We start from the raw sequence: 21319 nt of genomic DNA, 5'->3' as shown, positions 1-21319 counted from the left end.
CACTAACCACATAGCCAAATTCAACTGAGGGAGATAGCTCAGCATGCAAACCATCTCTATTCTCCTGAGTTACAGACAGTTTAAAGCTATCATTTCGTTAAGCACTGAATTCTACCACATAATGTGCAAGTCAGCTACAGTGCTATTGTACACATAAATCTTTTATTTGCATTAGAAAGGCATCAATCACCTCATGCTACAATATGCAATTAAAAAGTAAATGTACTATTTCCCTTAGGCTCACAAGATAAATGTTGCATTCCTGCAAGAACAGAAATTGTGATTTTAATTTTAACTAGCCACATCTCAAAGATAAATAGTATTGACCCTTGAAAAACATGGGAGTTAGGGTCACGGACACTGCCCACCCCACCAGCCAAAAATCCAAGTGTAACTTCTGACTCGCCCAAAACTTCACAGCTCATAGCCTGTTAATGAGAAGTCTTACTGAAAACATAAACAGTCAATTAACATGTATCTTGCATGTTATATGGATTGTACATTGTACTTACAATAAAGTGAGCTACAGAAAAGAAAATGTTAAGAAAATCATAAGGAGGGGTGCCTGGTGGCTTAGTGGGTTAAAGCCTCTGCCTTTGGCTTGGGTCATGATCCCAGGGTCCTGGGATTGAGCCCTGCATTGGACTCTCTGCTCGGTGGGGAGCCTGCTTCCCCCTCTCTCTGCCTGCCTCTCTGCCTACTTGTGATTTCTGTCTGTCAAATAAATAAATCTTAAAAAAAAAGAAAGAAACAAAGAAAGAAAAATTATAAGGAAAATACATTTATTATACTATACTGTATTTACTGAAAACAAAAACAAAAACAAAAATCCACACGTAAGTGGACTCACACAGTTCAAGCCGGTGTTGTTCAAAGGTCAACTGTATATCCGTGGAAGGCTACCACTACTTACCTATCTGTGCCCCAAATATTATATTGCAAGTAATCTAGAATTTATACTTGGTGGTTAAAACAAAATTACAGCTGGATTTATAAAAAGGCACTAGAACCAATCTGGAATGAATGGGATTCACACAGACAGAACCCAACACGGAGATTCACAAGCTACTGCTGAGAAAGGAGCTCGGCAGAGTCTGGGATACCCCTTCTTCCTCTCAGGGTAAGGTGCCTCCAGTGCACTCAGAACGGTCAAGCCGGAGGTGCGACTGGGGGTCGGGAGGTGGCTGGAAAGGTTTAGTGAGGAGCGTGCACAACAGTCACTGCGAAGTGTGGGCGGGGACCTGGGGAGACGAAGAGCTGAGTGGCCTCTTCGGGCTTGACACCAAATAGCTGTGGAGTCCCCGACCCTCGGCATTCCGTGGCTGTGCAAAGGGACCCCGGGCTGGAAGTGAGACCCGGGCCTTGGCACTAATCAGACGGACGGTTCCGGCAAGTCTCCCGTCCTCCCGAAGGGGCTCTACGGCCAATTCTCCTTCCGATGATGGAAACGGGACACCAGAGCGCGCCCCCGGAGACCACGCGGTGGCACACGGCTCACACGCCTGGCTGCACGCGCGGTCCGCAGGGCTCCGCAGTTCACACGCGCCGCGCGGACGCCAGCCAGCCCCCGGCAGGACGCCGCTGCCCCCGGCGATCCTCAGGGGAAGAGCCAAACACCCGGCCCCCTCGGCGTTCTGTTCCTCGCGGAAGTCCCACCGCCACGGGCAGGAAACCTGCCTGGACTTTAAACGTCCACCGCGGGCGCCCCCTGGTCTTGACCGTTCCGCGCGCCGTGCAGCCGGTCCGGCGGCCCGGACACCGCGGCCCGGGGACGGGCTCTCCGGGCGGGCCCCGTCGCACGGGGCACCGCGAGCACACCGGTTTCGACAGGGGAGCCGCGCACTCCGCGAGGTTTCCGCAGCCCGAGCCGTCACCACCTCGCTCTCCCGCGGCTCCCGCGACGCTCCTCTTCCGAAGCACGTTTCCCGGTTAGATCCCGCGGGGCCTGGTGCCCCGGCGCCCGCGGCGGACAGTCTCGCGCCCCGCTGCCGCGGGCAGGTCGCGCCCCCGAGTCGCTCCGCCGCGGCACCGGCCCCCGCCCGGCCCGAGCCCCGAGCCCCGCGGCTACGCCGGAGTTTCCCGACCAGAGACGGCAACACCCGCTTCGGTCCCGCGGCGCGACTCCTCTTCGAGGATCCCAACTCCCCGCGCGATCGGAGCGCGTCGCTCCGCCTCTACGGCGGCCACTGCGGAAGGCGGACACCGGCGGGATGGCCGGGGGGTCCGGTTCTCCTCCGCCACCACCCGGGCCGGTCTTCGGCGCTCCGCAGTCCCAGGCCGCCCTGCCCTCGGCGGCCCGGCACGGCGCGGGCCATCCAGGCGGGGTCGCGGGGGGCAGCTCTCGGGGACAGGATGGCGACGCCGAGCACCCGATGCCACTCACGTTTCCCGAGCACCGCCGGCCTCTTCTCAGCACCTCGCACGGAACACCCGAGCCCCGACCGCGCTCACTGGCGGGCCACGCCGTCACGAGCGCTTCTGGACCCGCTTCGTCCTCTCCAGCGACCCGCGCGGAAGCCGCGGAGCGGACGCGTCCGGCCGCTGACACGTGACCGCCGCGCAGACACTCCCGCCGCGGGCGCCGGCTCCCCCGCGGAGGCCCGCGCGTGCGTCAGTGCACGCATGCGCGCGCATGCGCGAGACGGCGCGCGCCTCCCGGCAACGGTTTCCAGGCAGCTGAGCGCCTGCGCGGCGCGACGCTCCGCAGACCGCGGAAGGAGGTACTGCTCGCCGAGGGAAGTACTGCTCGCTGAAGCACCGGCGCGCTTGCGCAGTAGCTGGACGCGGGCGTTTCTTTTCTCCCTCTGTATAGAGTTGGTTTAGGCGGGGGGTGGGGGCGGGTGGGTAGGTTGGAGTTATAAAATGGCGGCCTGGGGCGCGCTGGGCGCTGTTCTGCGCGCGGTCTCTGGTTGAGCTTCCTGCTCTCCCTCACGGCCGAACACAGAGAGGCGAGGCCCCTGGAGGACATGGTGTTGGAGACCCCGGGCTTGCTGACCACCAAGTTCTTCGAGAATCTCGGCGCACCGGAAGCGACCCGGCGCGCTCCTCCGGGCGAGCAGCGGCCGCTTCCCACCCGAGGCCCGCGGCTGCAACCTCGCACCCGCTCGCGGTCGTTCACCCGGCTCTCGCCGCAGCCACAGCCCCGCGAGTGCCGCGGCGGCCGGCCTGGAGGTGAGAGGCAGGCGGGCAGCGTGGCAGGGGAAGGGGCCGCTCCCGGGGAGGGGCGCCGGGGTCCTGGCACCGGGGTGGGCCTGGAAGGGGGGGGCGGGCTGCGGGGCCCGGGCTTGGGGAGGTGGAACCCGGGGTCAGACGCAGTACCTGGGCCTGGGAGGGGGATCGTAGGCTGGAGGAGTCGGGTGAGGGAGCCGGGCCAGGAGAGGAGGAAGCCGGGGTCAGGGCGCGGGACTCGGACCTGGAAGGGGCCCCCCGAGCTGGAGGAGCCGGGCTGCGGGGCCCAGGCTTGGGCAGGAGCCGCCCGGGGTCGGACGAGGTAGAGTCCCTGGGCGTGGAAGGGGGATCGTGGGCTGGAGGAGCCGGGGTCAGGGCGCGGGACTCGGACCTGGAAGGGGGACCCCGGGCTGGAGGAGAGGGGCGAGGGGCCCGGGCCTGAGAGGAGGAACCCGGGATCCGGATGCGGGACTCGGACCTGGGCTGCGGGAGAGGGCTGAGGGGCCCGGGCCGCGGGGCGGTAGGGGTCAGCGGGCGGGGTGGGGCGGGATGGCCGCAGCGGCGCGCGGTCGGTGCTGGTCGTGAAGCCGGCGCGGGGCCGACCTGTCGCGGTTGCGGCGCCCAATTTGGGTGAGGCTCTCCCGGCTGCGGGGCCCCCGCGGCCCCGGCGGAGGCAGAGGCCGGATTGGGCAGAGGCTATCCCGGCTTGGCCCATCTCGGTTGACTTCCCAGCGCTTCCCCTCGGGACCGCTTCCTCCTTGGCTGGCTCCCCTCGCCCCGCTCGCTCCCTGCACTGCCCCTTCGGCGTGGCCTCCCATCCCGCAGTGCGTGTCGGGCTGTTGATCGCCCCTTCCCTCTGTTCCGCGAGGAAATTTTGAGACTTGGTTCTTCCCTAGCGTCTCCGCCTCCGGGGTCCGCCCCCTTGTCCTCGTCCTCTCCTCTCTGTCGAGCACGGTCACTTCTGTTTCCATCTTAGGGTGACCTGGTGTTGACGGAGGTTCATCCCGGAGCGTGAGGCAGTACCTGGTGGCCCAGACCACGTAACTCGCCGGGCACGAGTAACAGCTTTCTCCAACTATGGAAACTCTCAATGTTCTATCACTGCTTCATACCTAGGAAGCATTTTAAAATTTACTGCCCTTTTAACCCCAATCTTCACTTTAAAAAAACGTTTTTTAAGATTTTATTTTTACCGTAATCTGTCCTGGGGCTCGAACTCACAACCCCCCAGATGGAGAATCGCATGCTCCACCCACTCAGCTAGCCAGGCTCCCCCAGATTCCTAATGACAGCCAGGACTGGGCGCCTGGGTGGCTCAGTTGGTTAAGCAACTGCCTTCCGCTCAGGTCATGATCCAGGAGTCCCGGGATGGAGCCCCGCATCGGGCTCCCGGCTCTAGGAGACCCTGCTTCCCCCTCTGACCTTCTCCCCTCTCATGCTCACTCTCACTGTCTCCCTCTCCAATAAAGAAATAACATCTTAAAAAAAAAAAATAGCCAGGACTTAAGACTCTTTGGGTGCCTGGCCTTGTCCTGAGTACTTTGCAGAGATTTTGGTTTTTTTCCCTTCCTCTTCTTGCATTTAAAAAACTATGTATATATTGTCTGGAGCATCTTGCTTTGAAATAAAATATGGACGGTGCTAAAATGTATTTTAAAGCCTGGCTCATAATTGAGTCTCTTTTCCTACCCTGTGCTTTTTACCATTTTGAGGAGAACTAATATTTTATAGCCTTTGCTTCTAGCAAAACTTGTTTCTTTAATAATATTCGTGAAGCCCTTCTGTGCTCCAGGCACCGTTCTGAACCAAGGTTTTTCTCTATCTTCCTTAATTTTCACAGCACCTTCCTCAGATGGAGAACGTGAGCACAGCACTCAGATAACTTGCGGGAGGTCTGGCAGGAAGCTGGGTGACTGCTGGAGAGCCTGCTGAGAGCGGGCGGGTTTGGGACCCCAGGAGGGGCAGTAAGCAAGAGGTCCTGCCCTGTGGTCAGGTCACCTTACAGAAGTACGGTGACCTGGGGAAGCAGCCTCCGTAGTGTTGGTGGCTTTACTCCACCGGTTATCTCACTTGGGGGCCCCAGTTAGATGTTACAGTGTCACTGCGCTGTTTGCACTTCCCGCTCCCCCACTTTCTTGCCTTAGTAACTTACTATAGATCGTAGCGAAACGGGACCTTCCCGCCTCTTCCGCCCCCTGGTGGAGGTGTTCGTTACTGACCGGGGAGAGTCGTGTCCCCACCCCCCACCCCCAGACCCCCGCCTCTGAACAGCCCAAGTTCAGTAAGGAGCTACGTCAGAAGGTCCCTTGTTTGCTTTTGTTTGAGTGACCAGGATTAATGGCAAAACTTGACCGCGTATTTGGGGGGGGGGGGAGACCTTAAAAAGGGGGATTTGCAGGTAATGGCTGAGTGTCATACTTCATTATTAGCATTATGGCTGTTAAAACCAATGATTTTACCATTAGGAAAAAAACCCTGGACATATGTGTAAAGTAAAAGTTCAGGTGGTATTAGACTATTAAAAGCTGGCCTGGGTGGCTCAGTGGGTCAGGCCTCTGTCTTTGGCTCAGGTCATGATCTCAGGGTCCTGGGATCGAGCCCCACGTTGGGTTCCCTGCTCAGCAGGGAGTCTGCTTCCCTCTCTGCCTGCCTCTCTGCCTACTTGTGATCTGTCTGTCTCTCGGTCAAATACATAAATAAAATCTTAAAAAAAAAAAAAGCTGACAGTTCCCTTTGTAATTACTCTGTTGGGGGTTAGAATTTGAAGGACTTCGGAATGTCAGCATTTAATTTAATTTCGTAGATACAAAAGAGAAATGGGCAATGTGTGAATGTGTGTCTTAATGACCACAAAATTCTACGATCGGACTCTGGTGGTTTGTGGTGTTGGGATAAGTGAGAGCGAGCAGAGAACATCAGGAGTCCAGACAGGTTTTAGGAACCCTGAAGGAACTGGGTACTTGCCCCGGGCAGGATGGGCAACAGAGGAATTGGAGGGGTTTTTTGGTCCATTTGACTGGTGAGTTAGAAAACAGCCAGGCCAGCACTCAAAATGGAGTTGAGTTGTTGGTTGTTGTACTAATGTTGGTTGTTGTACTAATTTTGTTGTTTATAGCAAAGAATATATATTAGGATCAGAAAACATTGCGGATTGTAAGGGATGGGCAGTAGCCCCCTCTCTGGCTAGGTTAGGTGCTTGTGTCCTGGGGAGAGAAAACTGTCAGTCCTCGTCTCCTCCTCCTGTGACACGGCTTTAGAGGAGCGGAGCGATGGCTTATTCTTTGAACTTGTAAATGATATTCTGGCTTAACAATATACACTTTGGGGTAATTAAATGTTCATTCAGTCTTGGGAAATTTATTTCTATCAACTGTCTGTAGCCTAAAGACCAGTACTTTGCGGTGAAAGTATTTCCAGTGCCTTGTTAACGTTCTTATCTAAAGATGAACTTCTTTACTGGATTGTCTTTAAGAGGATTTTAAGTATTTAAAATGTTTTGCCCGTAGCAAGACTGTAATTGCTACTCAGCATAGAATAAAGTAAGTGCTTGTTGATGATATATATAGTACTTAAGATTTCAGATTTTTAAAAGTTAGTGTTTTGTTTTAATTTTTTTTTTTTTTCAAATGGAGCCGGTTTAGGGTTTTGCAGAAAGAGTGCCAGTGTTCTTAGAAGACCTGCACTGCCTCCTTCTGTATTCCTTCATTGCGATATGTACCGCTGTCAGTGCTCATGAAGGCCCTTCCCACTGATCAGGAATGGGTTTGGGTTGTTTTTTTTTTTTATAATCTTATTTCATGCTAGAGTGAATTTTTAAAATTCTTTGTAAAAATTTTTTGTAAATTCTTGAGAAACCTGGTGGTGCAGTCAGTTAAGCCATCAGACTTTTGGGGTTGTCTCAGGTCATGATCTTAGGGTCGTGGGATCACGCTCCTCGGCAGGCTTCCTGCTTGCTCGGATCCTCTCCCTCTCCCCTTCCTGCTTGTGCGCCTTCTCTCTCTCAGATAAGTCAGTACATCTTAAAAAAAAAAATTCTTTGTAAGTTCTTATATCTTGGTCTAGAAAAGGACGCTTCACTTCTTTCTACTTTTAACTTAGGTTTGAAAATATGGCCAAGAGGATTGCTGAGAAGGAATTGACAGATCGGAACTGGGATCAAGAAGACGAAGCAGAAGAGGTAAGCTCCTTCCCCAAGAATGATTTCCTGCCGCTTCTCAATTTCAATTCATTCTGGGATTCCTCAGGAAGATTTTGTAGTAAAATTAAAAGGTCTTTTAAAGAACAGCCTGAGCAGAAAATAGTTTGGTCTGTTATGACCTGTTAGTTTAGAAATGAGTTCATTACATTTGGGGGTCTTTTCTGCCAGCGCCTGCTCCTGAAATATTCTGCAGTTTCGCAGAAGCACCTTCCTGAATGTCATGTACTTCCTGCATTCTAAACCCGTAGTTTTAGTCAAGACGGAAGAGTGAGTAAGCGTTCTAGTCGTGAGCTCCCCAAGGCGCCGGTGCTCATACTCGAGCCGCGGTTCCCCACCACGTGCATCTCAGTCTGTCATCCCCGCAATTGGAGATTTCAGATCGAGGTGCCGCCTGTGCTCTAAAGCCTCTTGGAGGCCTGTCTTCTTTCATGTTCACACGGATCTCAGACCTCCCCGCTCCCCCAAATTGCAATAATTGGGATGGAATTTAGAGTGGCCTAGTTTCTTTCCTAACAAAATAAAAGTGGTCTTCCCTGAGGAAATATTTTAATTTTTCTCTTCCAAATTGTAGAACACAGCTGCCTTTTTGTGCCTCATCAGCAGTTTGAGCCTCCCTGGCCAGTTCACTGAGGAAATCTGTAACCAAGTTAGCCTTTTGAGTTAGCAGAATAGTGCTAGGTTTAAGGGGAAAAAAAAGAAGAAGTGTGTTCCAAGCTTATTCCTAAACCACCTTCCTTTTTTCCGAATCTGTCTTGTGGTATGAACGTTTTCCCCTGTGCACACAAACGTATTAGTATGTTGAGGGAAACCAAAATCACAAGTATATTAATATCTTGACAAGGTTTTTAATATTCCTAACTGGCTTGGTGCTTTTGAACCAACTCCTTGGAAACTTTCTCCGGGTCTTATGCACAGTGTTACATTCTGTGCCTGTACAATTTATGGTAACTGACTAGTGATTTGCTTTGACGTGACATATTGCAGGAGCGAAAGTGAGTCCGAAAGGACCTTGCCCTGAATTCAGGACACACACAGCCAGATGGGCCCTGCTCTTTAGTGCAGCGATCTCGGAGTTTAACATTTTCTGAGATAACTACAGAGACCGTTTCTTACAGGAAGTATTTTATGCCAGCCCTGCAGGGTAGAAGGAGGGTTGAAATAAAAGATACTCAGCCAATTCCCGACGGCAGGCAGAGCTCTGTCAGCCGTGGGATGAGCAGCAGCTGCCACGGGGTCGCTTCGAGCCCAGCGTGTGCCGGTGTCTCCAAGATGACGGGCAGATGGACAAGGTTTCTCTTAAAAATCAAGTGCCTATTGATAAATACAAACTCTTTTTTTTTTGGTAACTGCAATCATAAAATCTAGGATCTTATGACTGGCTCTGTTACCCACTGTTAATGATCTTTAAGGTATCTTTTGCCTTTGAAGACCAGATTTTTGCTGCTTAAAACTGGTTGTTTTGTTTTGTTTTGTTTTGTTTTTTTAAGATTTTATTAGTAGGTAGGTAGAGAGACAGGCAGAGAGAGAGGAGGAAGCAGGCTCCCTGCTGAGCAGAGAGCCCGACGTGGGGCTCGATCTCAGGACCCTGGGATCCCAGGCACCCCTAAAAGTGGATTTTTATTCTAAGTTATATTCGTATCTTTGAATATATTTGAAATTCAAAGAACTTGTCCTGAATAGTTTCCTACCAAACTTGTTTTTGTTAACATCTTATTTACATACTTTTATTATTTTTTTAAGATTTTATTTATTTATTTGACAGAGATCACAAGTACACAGAGAGGCAGGCAGAGAGAGAGGAGGAAGCAGGCTCCCTGCTGAGCAGAGAGCCCGATGTGGGACTCAATCCCAGCACCCTGGGATCATGACCTGAGCCGAAGGCAGGGGCTTTAACCCACCGAGCCACCCAGGTGTCCCTGATTTACTTACTTTCAGATTGGGGAGGGGTGCAGAGCGAGAGCGACAGTGTCAGGCCGACTCCACACCGAGGACGGAGCCCAGCATGGGGCTCGATCCCACAACCCTGAGATCATGACCTGAGTTGAAATCAAGAGTCAGAGTCTTAACCGAGTGAGCCCCCAGGCACCCCTCTAGAGACTTTTGACGGTCTCAGCCTTGTCAGCACTTTCCTGTGTGCTGTCCTCTGGACTGTGATTCAAAGCCTGGGTTTACATAGATCTGGAGGGTTTCGGACTCACCTGAGTAGCTTCGGGAGTCACAAGATAGATAACAGACGTCAGCTCTGTCGCAGGTGCCCTCTCCATAATCTGTTACAGTATTCACAGTACTTTAAAACCGGCAGATACTAGGATACGTTTGTCAAGCGTTTTGGTTAGCGTTTCTTCTCGTTTTGGGCCTTCTCTTACTGCTGTTTAATGTGTGTACCTGCAGGTGGGAACGTTCTCCGTGGCCAGTGAGGAAGTCTTGAAGAATAGAGCCATAAAGAAAGCAAAGCGTAGAAATGTTGGATTTGAAGTGAGTGTTTTCTTATCACTTTTGGTGTTAAACACTAATTTGATTTCTAATTGCAGAGCCTTTCTACCTCTGGGAGCCGTCAGGTCGATAAATGCTTCTTCTGATGCTTTCTCTACTTGTGAAAACCCTTGAGGTGGACCAGGTGGACCGTGGGAGATAGAGAACAAGAAGTATGAGGCGCCCCTTATCCAGCTGTGGCAGTCCCGTGTAGAGCTAGCCAGATGCGAGCCGAGGGGCGGGAGGAGGAGGAGTGGGCGACAGGTGGAATGAGGGAGGGGAATGCAGGGTGTTCTCGCGCTGCCTCTGCTCCCTGGCATTGAGGCGTGTGGTGGGGGGCTGGGGGCTGTCTGTTAGCTGTAAGGGAAGCATTTCGCATGTAGATTTTCTTCCTAATGTAGTGTGCTACAGTATTTCCAAGTATTCACAAGGGTTAAAGATGAGTCGTAACTCTTGAAGTCACATGGTCTGCATTCAGCCATCACTCCGCATTTAATAACGCTTCCCTGGTATAGTCCTCAGCCCTCAGACACGTTCTAGATGCCTGCGAGCTGGCTGGGTGGCCTGGCCGTCTGTTGTCAGGCTGGAGGAGCTGGTGTGCACGCCCTGCGTGGCAGCCGGAAGGAGCCTATGCAGTGACACCTTTGTGGTGGCCCTGTCATTTCCTCTGGTCAATTTCAATCTTAAAGACTGATGTCGGGTTGGATGTAGTGATGCCGGATGGCTCCCTCATGGAAAAGCTACAACGGGGGAAGGACAGCTTAATTAGGGCGGAAGTGATTGGTTTACTTGGGAAAATGTATTTTAAGGGCCTGGGGTAAATCGCAGTGAGGTTCTGTAGGAGACCACTGTGTATATATGGGTGGCTACCTGGTGCAGGAGGAGGGGTGACTGCTGGATGCAGCTCTGGGAGTCGCCACCATGCCGGACATTGCAACCGGGGTGTAAGCTGAGAGCGGCAGCTCGTGCCGTAGACTGAGAAGCCAGAGGAAGGAAGAGCGCTCGAGGAGGGATGGTGCCTCTCGGGAGTCCCGGTGAAGAGGTAGAAACCATGTAGACCACAATCCAATCTTGGCCCAAGGGAAGGGGGTGGGGGAGCCCTCTGGCTGTTAAAGGAAATGAACATGGATGGTTGAAATCTCCATGATCATTTCAGCTATAACTTTTAGAGCTTGAATAGTAAGAAATTAAATGTTATGTCATCTGCTTCAGTGCCGAAATGTGCCTTTTCCCATAGAGTTGACTGTTGAACAACATGGGTTTGAATTGCTTGGGTCCATTTATATGCGGGGGGTGAGGGGTGATTAATAAGGGAGGGGGTCGGCACACCTGCCCCCCACATTAGTCCGGGGTCGCCTCTTGTGGTTTTGGCCATTCATTCAACAGACCTGCTAAGCGCTAGAGATACATTGGTGGGTAAAAACGGGAGTAAGTGAAATATCCATGCCCTGTGGAGCTCACATCGTGATGATGGAAGAGACACACTGAGTTTTTGTCTTTCTTCTCTAAGTGCCATGGAGGGAAATGAGAGAGGGAGACTGGCAGGCCCGGGAGCATGTCCATTCCGTGGGGCCCAGGCAGACGGCTTCTCATTCACTTCTGTCCTTTTTCTGGGTGACTTCTGTTCTTTTTTTTAAATCAGTGGTTCTTCACTTTTTGTGATAATCCTAGAACCAATTTGCTATTAACAGTTTCTAAAATCACTATGAATAGCCTGTGGCTTTTATTGATTTTTAAAAAGATTTTATTTATTTATTTACTTGACAAACAGAGATCACAATTAGGCAGAGGCAGGCAGAGAAAAGGGGAAGCAGCCTTCCTGCTGAGCAGAGAGCCGGATTTGGGGCTTGATCCCAGGACCCTGAGACCATGACCTGAGCTGAAGGCAGGCATGACCTGAGCCACCCAGGCACCCAGCCTGGCTGGGTGCTTTTAAATCTCCTGCAGAATAACAGGCTCTGAGGAGCCACTCACCGCTTTCAGCTTTGCCCGTGGAAAGCCGTTGCAGGATGGTAGCTGTCCGTTTGTGGTCTTCGGGATAGTGAATGATCAAATCAAATGAAAGCGTCAGGGCCTAAGGCACATTTATTACACATGTTAAAATTCATACAAGTTAAGGTGTTTGCCTTTTGGGCCTAATTTTATTGCCATAATTGTATCTGGTGAGTAACCATCTGAAATTTCTGTGGATGTGATTGAAACTTTTGTGTTTTTTGAAAACTACAGTATTATTAGGCTAACCAGCCCATTCAGAAAATGAAGAGTTTCTGGTTGAAGTAATATTTTTGTGAGCTTCTGATTATAATTCATTTGGGTGAAAAATGGAAGGTTTGTGCACTCCCTTGGATGTTTGGAAGCACGGATTCCGTGATGTGTTTCCGAGAACGTTTCCTAGAGCCCCCCTTAGAGCTTGGATCCAGGAAGCAGATCATGCCCACTGTGGTGTAACTAGTCTTGAATGGGGGGGCGGGGGGGAAGGGGCCTTCAGCAGAGCAATGTAAACTGGGGAACATTCCTCCCGAGAGTTTGCAGGGGCGGAGAGCGGGTGTAGACGCTCACAGGGAGGGCCAGACATTTCCAGAGCATCGTGGGTTGGAGATGGGAGGAATCCAGCGGCTGGGGGCAAGGTCTACTAGAAGGACCTTGCTGATGGAAGCAGGGAGAAAATCGAGAAGAAAATGCTGCCTCTGGATTTCTCAGCCAAGGGAAGGTCTAGATTTGAGAGTCCACTCACGTTGCCAGAAGCTAAAAGCTACAGGAATGCTTTAGGAAGTCCTGGGAGGAAGGGTAAAGATACTTTGATCCGTCAGCCTGGCCTGATACTTCTACAGCTCCCTTAGACTAATGGTTTGGGCTGGAGTGGTGTAAGAAAAATGCTTCATTAGGGGTTTAGTCGTTTTAGAATATTTTCAGTCCTAATTCTGAGGCTGTGTGCACAAATTCATTGCATCAGTCTTTTTTTTGCCTTCTGTACCTTAAATATATTTTTAAAAACAAGTTTCACTGCACAAGTTTCCCTATCTTCCTGACTGTCAGGAAGGCAGCTTTGGGCTGCAGAGCTGTCACAGCGAGTTAAGTCGGGCTCAGGTCCTGTCTCTGCGCCGGCTGCTCCCGTTCCTCGGTGCTGGCCCCGTAAGCATTCTGGGTGCTGCTCAGCGGACACGACACTGTTGTGGACTTGCTTATTTATCTGGGAAGCATTGAGTCATCATCTAGCGTGTGTTCTCTCTCTGTTTCAGTCCGATAGTGGAGGGGCCTTTAAAGGTTTTAAAGGCTTGGTTGTACCTTCTGGAGGAGGCGGGTTTTCTGGATTTGGCAACGGTGCTGGAGGGAAGCCTTTGGAAGGGCTGTCGAATGGAAGCGGCGTGAACAGCGCCCCTCCCTTCTCCGGCGCCAGGGCAGCCACGGAGAGCAAGGCGGCCTTCGGTGAGTAGGTTCTTCTCCCCACACTCACATCTGTGTAAAGACTGTTGGGAAAATAACTTGGCAACGATGTGTTCCTTGTACTTCATCTGGGTCCTGGAGTGACATGAGCAGAAACAGCATGGTAATGAAAGGGAAATTAGGGAGATGTTGACTTTTTGCAGAGTGAGTAGAGTGCGGGCTTTTGAGCCAGAACAGACCCAGGTCATTGGCCCTGCGACCCTGGTCAAGTTCCTTAGCCTCTTAACCTCCAAACCTTGGACTGTGAAATGAGAACGACCCTCGGAACTGACCTGTGGGGGAAAGGAGAAGAGGAAGCTCTCCGTGGACCCTCCATAAAGACCTGCCTCCCCTGTCTCACTTGTTCTCTGTGTACCAGGGACTTGCCCACACCTGCGAGGATCTTTTGGGTCCTCCCCCTAGATTGATTTCACTGGGGATGTGATGGCCTGATCCTGTTTTGAGAGACTTGGTCCAGAACTCTTGGGATCAGCAACAGAGAACGGACTCACGGGCTCCTGTCTTTGGTTTTCAGAAGCGATCCTGGCTGGTTGGATTACGCTTAGCTAGTAATTTTAACTGTTTACTGTTTTGTTTTGTTTTTCTAAAGATTTTTATTTGACGGAGAGAGATCACAAGTAGGCAGAGAGGCAGGCAGAGAGAGAGGGGGAAGCAGGCTCCCCGCCGAGCAGAGAGCCCGATGCGGGGCTCGATCCCAGGACCTGAGATCATGACCTGAGCCGAAGGCAGAGGCTTAACCCACTGAGCCCCGCAGGCGCCCCTATACTGTTTTGTTTTAATGAGGTGGAGCGTGTAGTGTGATTAAGCCGGCACTTTCTGTTAAGGTTTTGTCTGCATTAATGTATGTTCATCCCTACAACCTGAGGGGTTAAGTTTTGTACTAACTATTGTGACAGTTCCGGGGGAAGCCAGCCTCCTTTTCAAGGAAAAGATTATTTTAAACTGTAGAAGTTTAATGCAAGCACATCATAGACTGTGTTCTTGGTTTTTGTGATCACAGATATTTTGTGATCCTAAATATTCGCTGTGCACATACTTCCTGAACTGTCACAGAAACACGGGACACAGTAAAAGCAGAAGACAGGAAGACAGAACAGCGCACAAACCCAGGTCATATAATCAAATCAGGGCCTCAGTAAACTCTTCAACCTTTAATTTCCCTGTAGGATCCGTGGCTGCAAATGGTCCTACCTCCTTGGTGGATAAGAAGGTTTTAACTCCCAAAACCAACGGGGACAGTCCGCAGCCCTCCTCTTCCGGCCCCCCGTCTGGCGCCGCCTGCCCCCGGAGCGCCTACCACAAGCAGCTGGCGGCCCTCAACTGCTCCGTGCGGGACTGGATCGCGAAGCACGTGAACGCCAACCCGCTGTGCGACCTGACGCCCATCTTCAGAGACTACGAGAGACACCTGGCGGGGATCGAGCAGCAGCACGGGAGCGGTGGTGGCCGGGGCTCCGAGCGTGAGGCCGGTCCAGTGCCGCTGGCCACCCAGTCCCCTTCCCTGTTTGGGGCCGCGAAGCCGCAGCAGGACTCGGCGTTCCCGTTCGCCGGCGGCAGGGCAGAGGACGGCGCCGAGAGGAAGACGGAGCCGCCCGCGGGAGCCGCAAGTGCCTCGTTCAGCTTCGGCAAGAAGATCGACGGGTCTGTCCTGGGCTCCCCGAACTCCGGCCCCCTGACTGGGTTTTCGTTCTCTTCAGGAAACTCCAGTTTCTTTGGCAAAGATCTGACCCAGAATAAACCAGCGTCTTCACCGTTTTCCGCGAAAACGTTGGAGGTACAGGCCGAAGGCGGCACTAGCGACTGCAAAGGTAATAACAGAGTTTACCCTCCTAGTCTGTCTCGGAACCGAATTCGGGTTTAGCGGCACGAACGTGACTTTGCGGTTCGGGGGCCTCGGGAATCACGGTGGGACTCGCCGCTGCCCGGACGTGCTCTCGGACACGCGAGTCTGGCGTTTCCGTCCTGATGAAGTCCGAGCTGGTGCGTGGCGCTGCCGTGAGCGCTGCGAGTGTGAGTAAGAGTGACGGCTGTTTCGGTGTCGGGCACAGCGACTTGGAAAAGGATCAGATGCATGGTTTTGCACATCAGAAAGTTCAGTGAATTAGCGGTGATTGAGAATTGGGTCTTAACCGAAAGAACAGAACTGGTCATCAGTTCCGCGGCGTGTCTCGTGTTTGGAAGTTTAGTCGTAGGCGAAGTCTCCTGGCCAAATAGTACCCTGCTGTGAATAGCAAAGGGAGACTGTGCGCCACCGCAGGAACGAATGGGCGGGACTTCCCTCGATGTGTCTGGACTGCAGCCACCTTTCCAGAAGCGTCTGCCTTGGGTGGCATCAGTGCCCCAAACGGGGCCCTTCACTGCCTATTCTTAGCTTTTTGGAAGGAGCGGTTAGTGGCCTAGGCCCTCCTCGTCCCGTGGTGGCTGCGAACACGTTGTGTGAAGTCACTCACTTGTAAGCGGTTAGAACGCACATCTCGCAGGAGGTGTTCCCTTCTCGATACTCCAGAATGGAAGAGACCAGCCGTTTTCTCCTGGAGCGAAACTTCCATTCCTTCGAGCCCGTCCTCAGGCAGGGGCCCTCCAGAGCAAAGCACAGACTAAAGATCTCCCCTTTTATTTCTCTGCCCTAAATACGACGGCTCCTCGGGCTGTCCCCGGATCGGCGAGGCTGCCTGTGCGGGGGCGCCAGTGAGGCTCGGTCCCCTCGCAGTGCCTGATCAGAAAGTCCTCCTGCTCGTCTGGTGGCTGCACTGCTCCCCGCGCCAGAGGGACCGAGAGCTTGTTCGAGTCTCACTGCCGGGGCCTGCCCTGGAGAGCCTCGTTCACGGCTGCCTTCTCGGGACTTTGAGTCTTGTCCCTTTGACTTGTTGGAGCACCAGAATTGTTTTTCTGAGAGTTGCTGTTTGGCTTAGTGTGTGTCCTGAGACCATCTTTCTCCGGAGGCTCGTTCTTTGCATCGGAGTGTTGTGGATCTCCCCTGGGGCTGGGCTCAGTCCTCGAGGCCGCCCGGGGCCCGAGCCTCTAGATGTGGGGCCGCAGACGTGGCCTGCTCACGCTTCAGGGTGGTGTCGCCGACAGCCTGCCCCGTACCCAGCTTTATTGTCCTCCTCTTTGGCCATGGCTGAGACCGATTCCTTAGTGTGACGCACACGGCGTCCCAGGAGCGTCGGGGCTGGAGCCGGGAGAGGCCTGCCGCAGATTTTCCTTTTCCCGGGGGGGATCTGGAGTCTGTGTTTATTTTTCTGTTAAAATTGCTGCACTGAGTCATAAGCGTGGATGGTTTTTCATCCCAAGGCTTTCTCCAAATTAACATTTAGAAGAGGGAAGCATGCTCCATTAAAAATTCCCCGAATTTTTCACAAAATAATTAAAATTCAGTGAGTCGTTGTTCCCGTGCCCCCCACCCCCGCCCCAGGTCGATGCGTGCTTACGGGCAGTTTGTGGATTGAGGTGCTGGGGCATGAGTCACCTCTGCTGTGACGTTTCTAAGCTCCTGATTTGAATTTCACTGAGTTAGTGTTTTTCTAAAAGGCGGAGATGAAGAGGCGAGTGACGAGCCCCCCAAAGTAGTAGTGACTGAAGTGAAGGAAGAAGATGCTTTCTACTCCAAAAAGTAAGTAAGAGTCCGGGAGCCCGTGCGCTGGGCGTGTTGTCAGACACAGAAGGACATGGAGGGCGGCCTTGGGGGCAGCCTCCTCCGCCCAGGACTTGCTGAGCGGCCCGTCCTGGGGTCGGGCTGGGCCTGGTCTCTGAATGGGAACCAGGGGGAATTCTGGACCGGTTCTTTGGAAAACAGATGAATTCTAGAAATTTCCTCCTGGGTATTTCCTATTCTTTGCTAGTATTTTTGGTCTTTCTTGCTTCTGCCGTGCTTTCGAAACAGGCTTTCCTTCGCCCCGCACCCTCCTGCACAAAGCCGGCGGGTCCCTGACGCCCGCTTCGGTCTTTCCTCTGCTCTTTGTCGCGAGGGGCCTCCCGTCCTGGAGACCTGGTGGGCCCTCGTGGGTTTTCTCAGCCAAAAGCTCTGCCGCGTCCAGCTCTTCCTTTCTTCCCCGGTGATGAGAGCAGTGTCGGGATTTTGTTCACTTGTGTTTTGACAGGAGAGCTGGTGCTTTCAGCAGAAAGCTGAGGAGTATTGAATCATCTCATCCCAATGAAATGAAATTAGTACTTTTTAACATATTTACAGAAAAGTCAGTGGTGCCATTTTAGAACCTTCGCTAGATGTGTCTTTTTCAATACAGAAATTGCGGACGGAGCCCGCGGTGCGCGTTGACAGTCCCCGTAGCCTGTGGGATTCCCGAGTGTCGTCTCTGAGAACGTTCAAGAGTCCAACAGTTCCTTTTTCTTGTTTTTTAAATTTAATTTCACAGGTGATCTCTATAGGAGTGATTTATTTCCTGATTGGAATGAATCAGAGGAGCGGGCAGTGGTTTGATGTGCGTGTTCATGACCCAGGGAGATACGTGACCCGGCAGGCTGGGGAGGCTGTTGGACTACGTTACAGCCCTTGCTTAATGGGGCGCCTGGGTGGCTCAGCCAGTTAAGCCTCTGCCTTTGGCTCAGGTCGTGATCCCAGCATCCTGGGATGGAGCCCCGCATTGGGCTCTCTGCTCGGCGGGGAACCTGCTTCCCTTCCTCTCTCTGCCTGCCTCTCTGCCGACTTCTGATCTCTGTCTGTCAAATAAATAAGTAAAATCTTAAAAGTGTTTTCCGGGGCGCCTGAGGGCTCTGCCTTCAGCTCAGGTCATGGTCCTGGGATCGAGCCCTGCATTGGGGCGCCTTGCTCAGTGGGGAGTCTGCTTCTCCCTCTCCCCCTGCTTGTGCTCTTTCTCTCTCAAATGAATTATTTATATTTAAAAAAAAGTGATTTCCAAAATTTCAGCATTTTGGGAGAATGAAAATTGAAGGAGTCCTGAAGAAGATTCAAAAATAAGTAGAAAAGGGAAGAGCGATGGGGAAGGTCCTGTATTCTTCCCGTGCCCGGAAGGACAAGACCGGCCTCCTGAGCTCGGGGCCGGAGGAGTGCGGCAGGCGTGCGGCGTGTTTGCCGTGGTGGCTGGATTAAGGCGGGCTTCAGAAAGTGGTGTTTCCATGCTCCACGTGACCCACTATTTTAATAATTGGGAAGAAGAGGGAAGGGCGCTAGACTCTCTAACCTGATTTTCTTCCTTGGGTTTTACCCAGGATGAGTCAATCCAAGATTCATCCCGGTCTTTGCAGACAAACGCGAGCAGCAGCTGCATATCTAGCCTATCTGGCTGCTGCCGGGTGTCTGACGGCCTCGCTGCTTCCTCCCCACAGGTGTAAGCTGTTTTACAAGAAAGACAACGAATTCAAAGAGAAGGGTGTGGGCACCCTGCATTTAAAACCTACGGCCACTCAGAAGACGCAGCTGTTGGTGCGGGCAGATACCAATCTAGGTGGGCATCTCGCGTCTCGGGTGGCTTGCTGGCCCCAGGAGGGCGTCCTCCGTGTGAAGGGTTGTGCTGCGGGTAGGAAATGACCAGTCACACACGGCCGGCACCCCCAGCCTCACGCTTAGAACCGCCGCCGGAAGGGGCCCAGGCTGGGGGCCGGGGCTGGGCTGTGAGGAAGCGGTGGGTACCACTAGGCCCCGCCGGGCCGGGTTGCAGAAACTTCTCTGCGGCTTTTTCTTTCCTGTGGGCTTGACTCGTGGGTGATGCCATCGCCGTCGTAGCGCTCTTAGCCGGTGAGCCACAGAGAGCTGCTTTGCTGACCGTTCTGCCTTCGTTGGAAGGACCTCGTGAAGGCTCCGGGTCGAGCCAGCGCGTCCTCCCTCCGCTGTGAGCACGGGCCCCTGTCCAAAGGCCTGGCCGCTGTGACGGTGCGCGGGGGTACGGGCGGGAGGCAGCGTCTCCGCCGTGGGGCCTCGCGGGCCTGTCTGCGGGACACCGCGCTGGCACCTGCATCGGGGAAGCCGGGCCCTTCTCCCCCGACCTTCCCGACGCCTCCCAGTTTTAGATCTGTTCGGTCCAAGAGGGCTTCCGTTCTCTGGGTGTGGCTTGCCGAGGCCGTGGCCGCGGGACCGGGAGTGCGTCTGTGTGACCGCCACGCCCTTTTCCCCCTTGTCGACTTGCAGGCAACATCCTGCTGAACGTTCTGATTCCGCCCAACATGCCGTGTACCCGGACGGGGAAGAACAACGTCCTGATCGTGTGTGTCCCCAACCCGCCCGTCGATGAGAAGAACGCCGCCGTCCCGGTGACCATGCTGATCCGGGTAAAAACAGGCGACGACGCGGATGAGTTGCACAGAATCTTACTGGAGAAAAAGGATGCCTGAACGCGCGCGGACTAGGATGGCCGCCGAGTTGCTGCTGCCCCACCGCCCCTTAGACACAGTCCGTTTCGCTTCTTACTTTGACATCCTGAGAACTTAGAGGTAACTGAAAACTTTGTGGGGAAGCTGAATATGGCCAATAAAACCTTTAAATGTTAAGTGTCAAGAACCTGTATCCTCCCTTCTTAAGAACTGTCTAATGTGTAAAATACGTTTGAATGACATTTTTTTGGAAGATCTTTAATTTTCACTTATTAAACTGACCACAAGTGGTTTCTTAATAGGCTGAAATCAGGGTATCGATTAGACTTCCCAAAGGCTGCTCCGATCCACGGGTTTTGGGGTCTGCTGCTCCCGCTGGCCAGGCTTTCGGGCAGCCCCCCGTGTCCCGGAGGAAGCTTGCCGGCAGCATTCTCCCCGGAGAACAGCACTCTTTGCAAACAAATCCTGCTACCGCGCCGCCACCACCGCCACCGAGGTGTTTCCTTTGCTTTCTCATGTCGCCGGGGCTTTCCAGCAGCTGAACCTGGCCGGCGGCTGCCCCTGCGCCTGAAAGGTTTTAGCTTCTGTTTGCAGACTTGGCCCTTTAACCCCGCGGGCTGCTCTACCTGATTGAGGAACTGCTTTTCCATTTGAAAAGGAAACAAGTAGCTTGTTCTTTGGTTTTGTAGTTTCATTCTTGAGGTGCTCTTCCCCCCCCCAAAGAGAATAGAGGGGGATTTGCCAGAAATGAGGTTTAAAAGCACAAATTTGGTAGCTTATCGTGTATGAGCCATGGACACCAAACCGTTGCAGAAATGAAAGTTGAAGCTTAGTACGGAAGAAAGAAGACGTCTCAGCTGTTTGGGCCACGCTGAACCCTCGGCATCCTCGGAGCTCGTGTGCGTTAGCCTGGAAACGTGCAGTAAGGTAATGGAATTGCAAGTGTGCGCGTCAGTGTGGCCTTTAACTTTAGACAGAAGTATATTCTGCATTTGAAACCTGAAGCTTCCACTTTTTTACAAGTCAGATACTCAGTATGTCCATGCAGAAGGAGCCACGGTTCTGCGCCAGCGGCGCCATGGCCCTTCCCCACAGCTGTCCGAGAACGGATCCTAGTGTTCTTGGCAGATCCTGAGCAGGTGAATTAGATACAGATTTTCATGTTTAAACGTCCACTCTCATTCCTCGTTAATCATTGGATGCTGGTACCATATGACCGCGTTTCAAGGCTCAGGGGCTGTGCCTGAGGGCTCACACTCGTATGTTCCGATCTTCAGTACGTCATGTCTTCTTAGAAAACTGTAGAATAGTTGTAGATAGTACAGTTGCTTTTTAAAAGAAGCTATAGTTTTTAGAGATTTATAAAGGGGGCAGGGGAACCATTTTTATGATCCAGTACGTTAACTCAGGTGTGACACCTGACGTGTGGCCGCCGGCTGCCCGCTGACCATGTGGTTTTCAGATTCTGGTGAAAGACTCTGGTCCCGTGTGTGCCTCTGCACAGACGCAGCGAGGCGTGCGTGCGCGTGGGGGCTGTGGTCAGGCTCTCATGTTGGGACAGCTAGGGAGGGAGTGGCAGTCATTTTTTCATTTCCTTTGTAGAATCGAGAATACTCCTGAGTGTGTGTAACAGGTCTGTGAGTTCTAGGACGTGGTGGTCGGTGGTGTCCCAGCGGCCGTGGCCCACCCGGCCTTGAGTGCAGTTATCCAGCTGCTAGAGGTTGAGGAGATGCAGGGCACAGATTTCTGTCC

At 52.9% G+C, this 21319-nt stretch overlaps 1 protein-coding gene across 3 annotated transcripts; it reads left to right on the top strand.

The window, feature by feature from the left end:
* The first annotated feature begins 2821 nt into the window (after positions 1 to 2821).
* NUP50 (nucleoporin 50) lies at positions 2822 to 19744 on the top strand. 3 transcript variants are annotated; one of them, XM_045083711.1, is made up of 9 exons: positions 2822 to 3171; positions 7267 to 7345; positions 9758 to 9841; positions 13078 to 13264; positions 14449 to 15090; positions 16814 to 16895; positions 18587 to 18705; positions 18984 to 19130; positions 19386 to 19440. In XM_045083711.1, the coding sequence occupies exons 2-8, from the start codon at positions 7277 to 7279 to the stop codon at positions 19091 to 19093; spliced, it is 1293 nt and encodes a 430-aa protein (XP_044939646.1). In that variant the 5' UTR covers positions 2822 to 3171; positions 7267 to 7276; the 3' UTR covers positions 19094 to 19130; positions 19386 to 19440. The 3 variants fall into 3 exon arrangements, with proteins under 3 accessions (XP_044939646.1, XP_004771186.1, XP_004771187.1); XM_004771129.3 differs by having other exon boundaries at positions 2823 to 3171; positions 18984 to 19089; positions 19386 to 19630; XM_004771130.3 differs by lacking the exon at positions 18984 to 19130 and having other exon boundaries at positions 2823 to 3171; positions 19386 to 19744.
* The last annotated feature ends 1575 nt before the right edge of the window (positions 19745 to 21319 follow it).

This window comes from Mustela putorius, unplaced genomic scaffold (assembly GCF_011764305.1).
Source record: "Mustela putorius furo isolate JIRA1106 unplaced genomic scaffold, ASM1176430v1.1 tig00000738_pilon_pilon_pilon, whole genome shotgun sequence".
NCBI classification, from domain to species: Eukaryota; Metazoa; Chordata; class Mammalia; order Carnivora; family Mustelidae; genus Mustela; species Mustela putorius.
The sequence above is the reverse complement of the archived record's forward strand: the minus strand, read 5'-3'. Positions and strand labels throughout refer to the sequence as shown.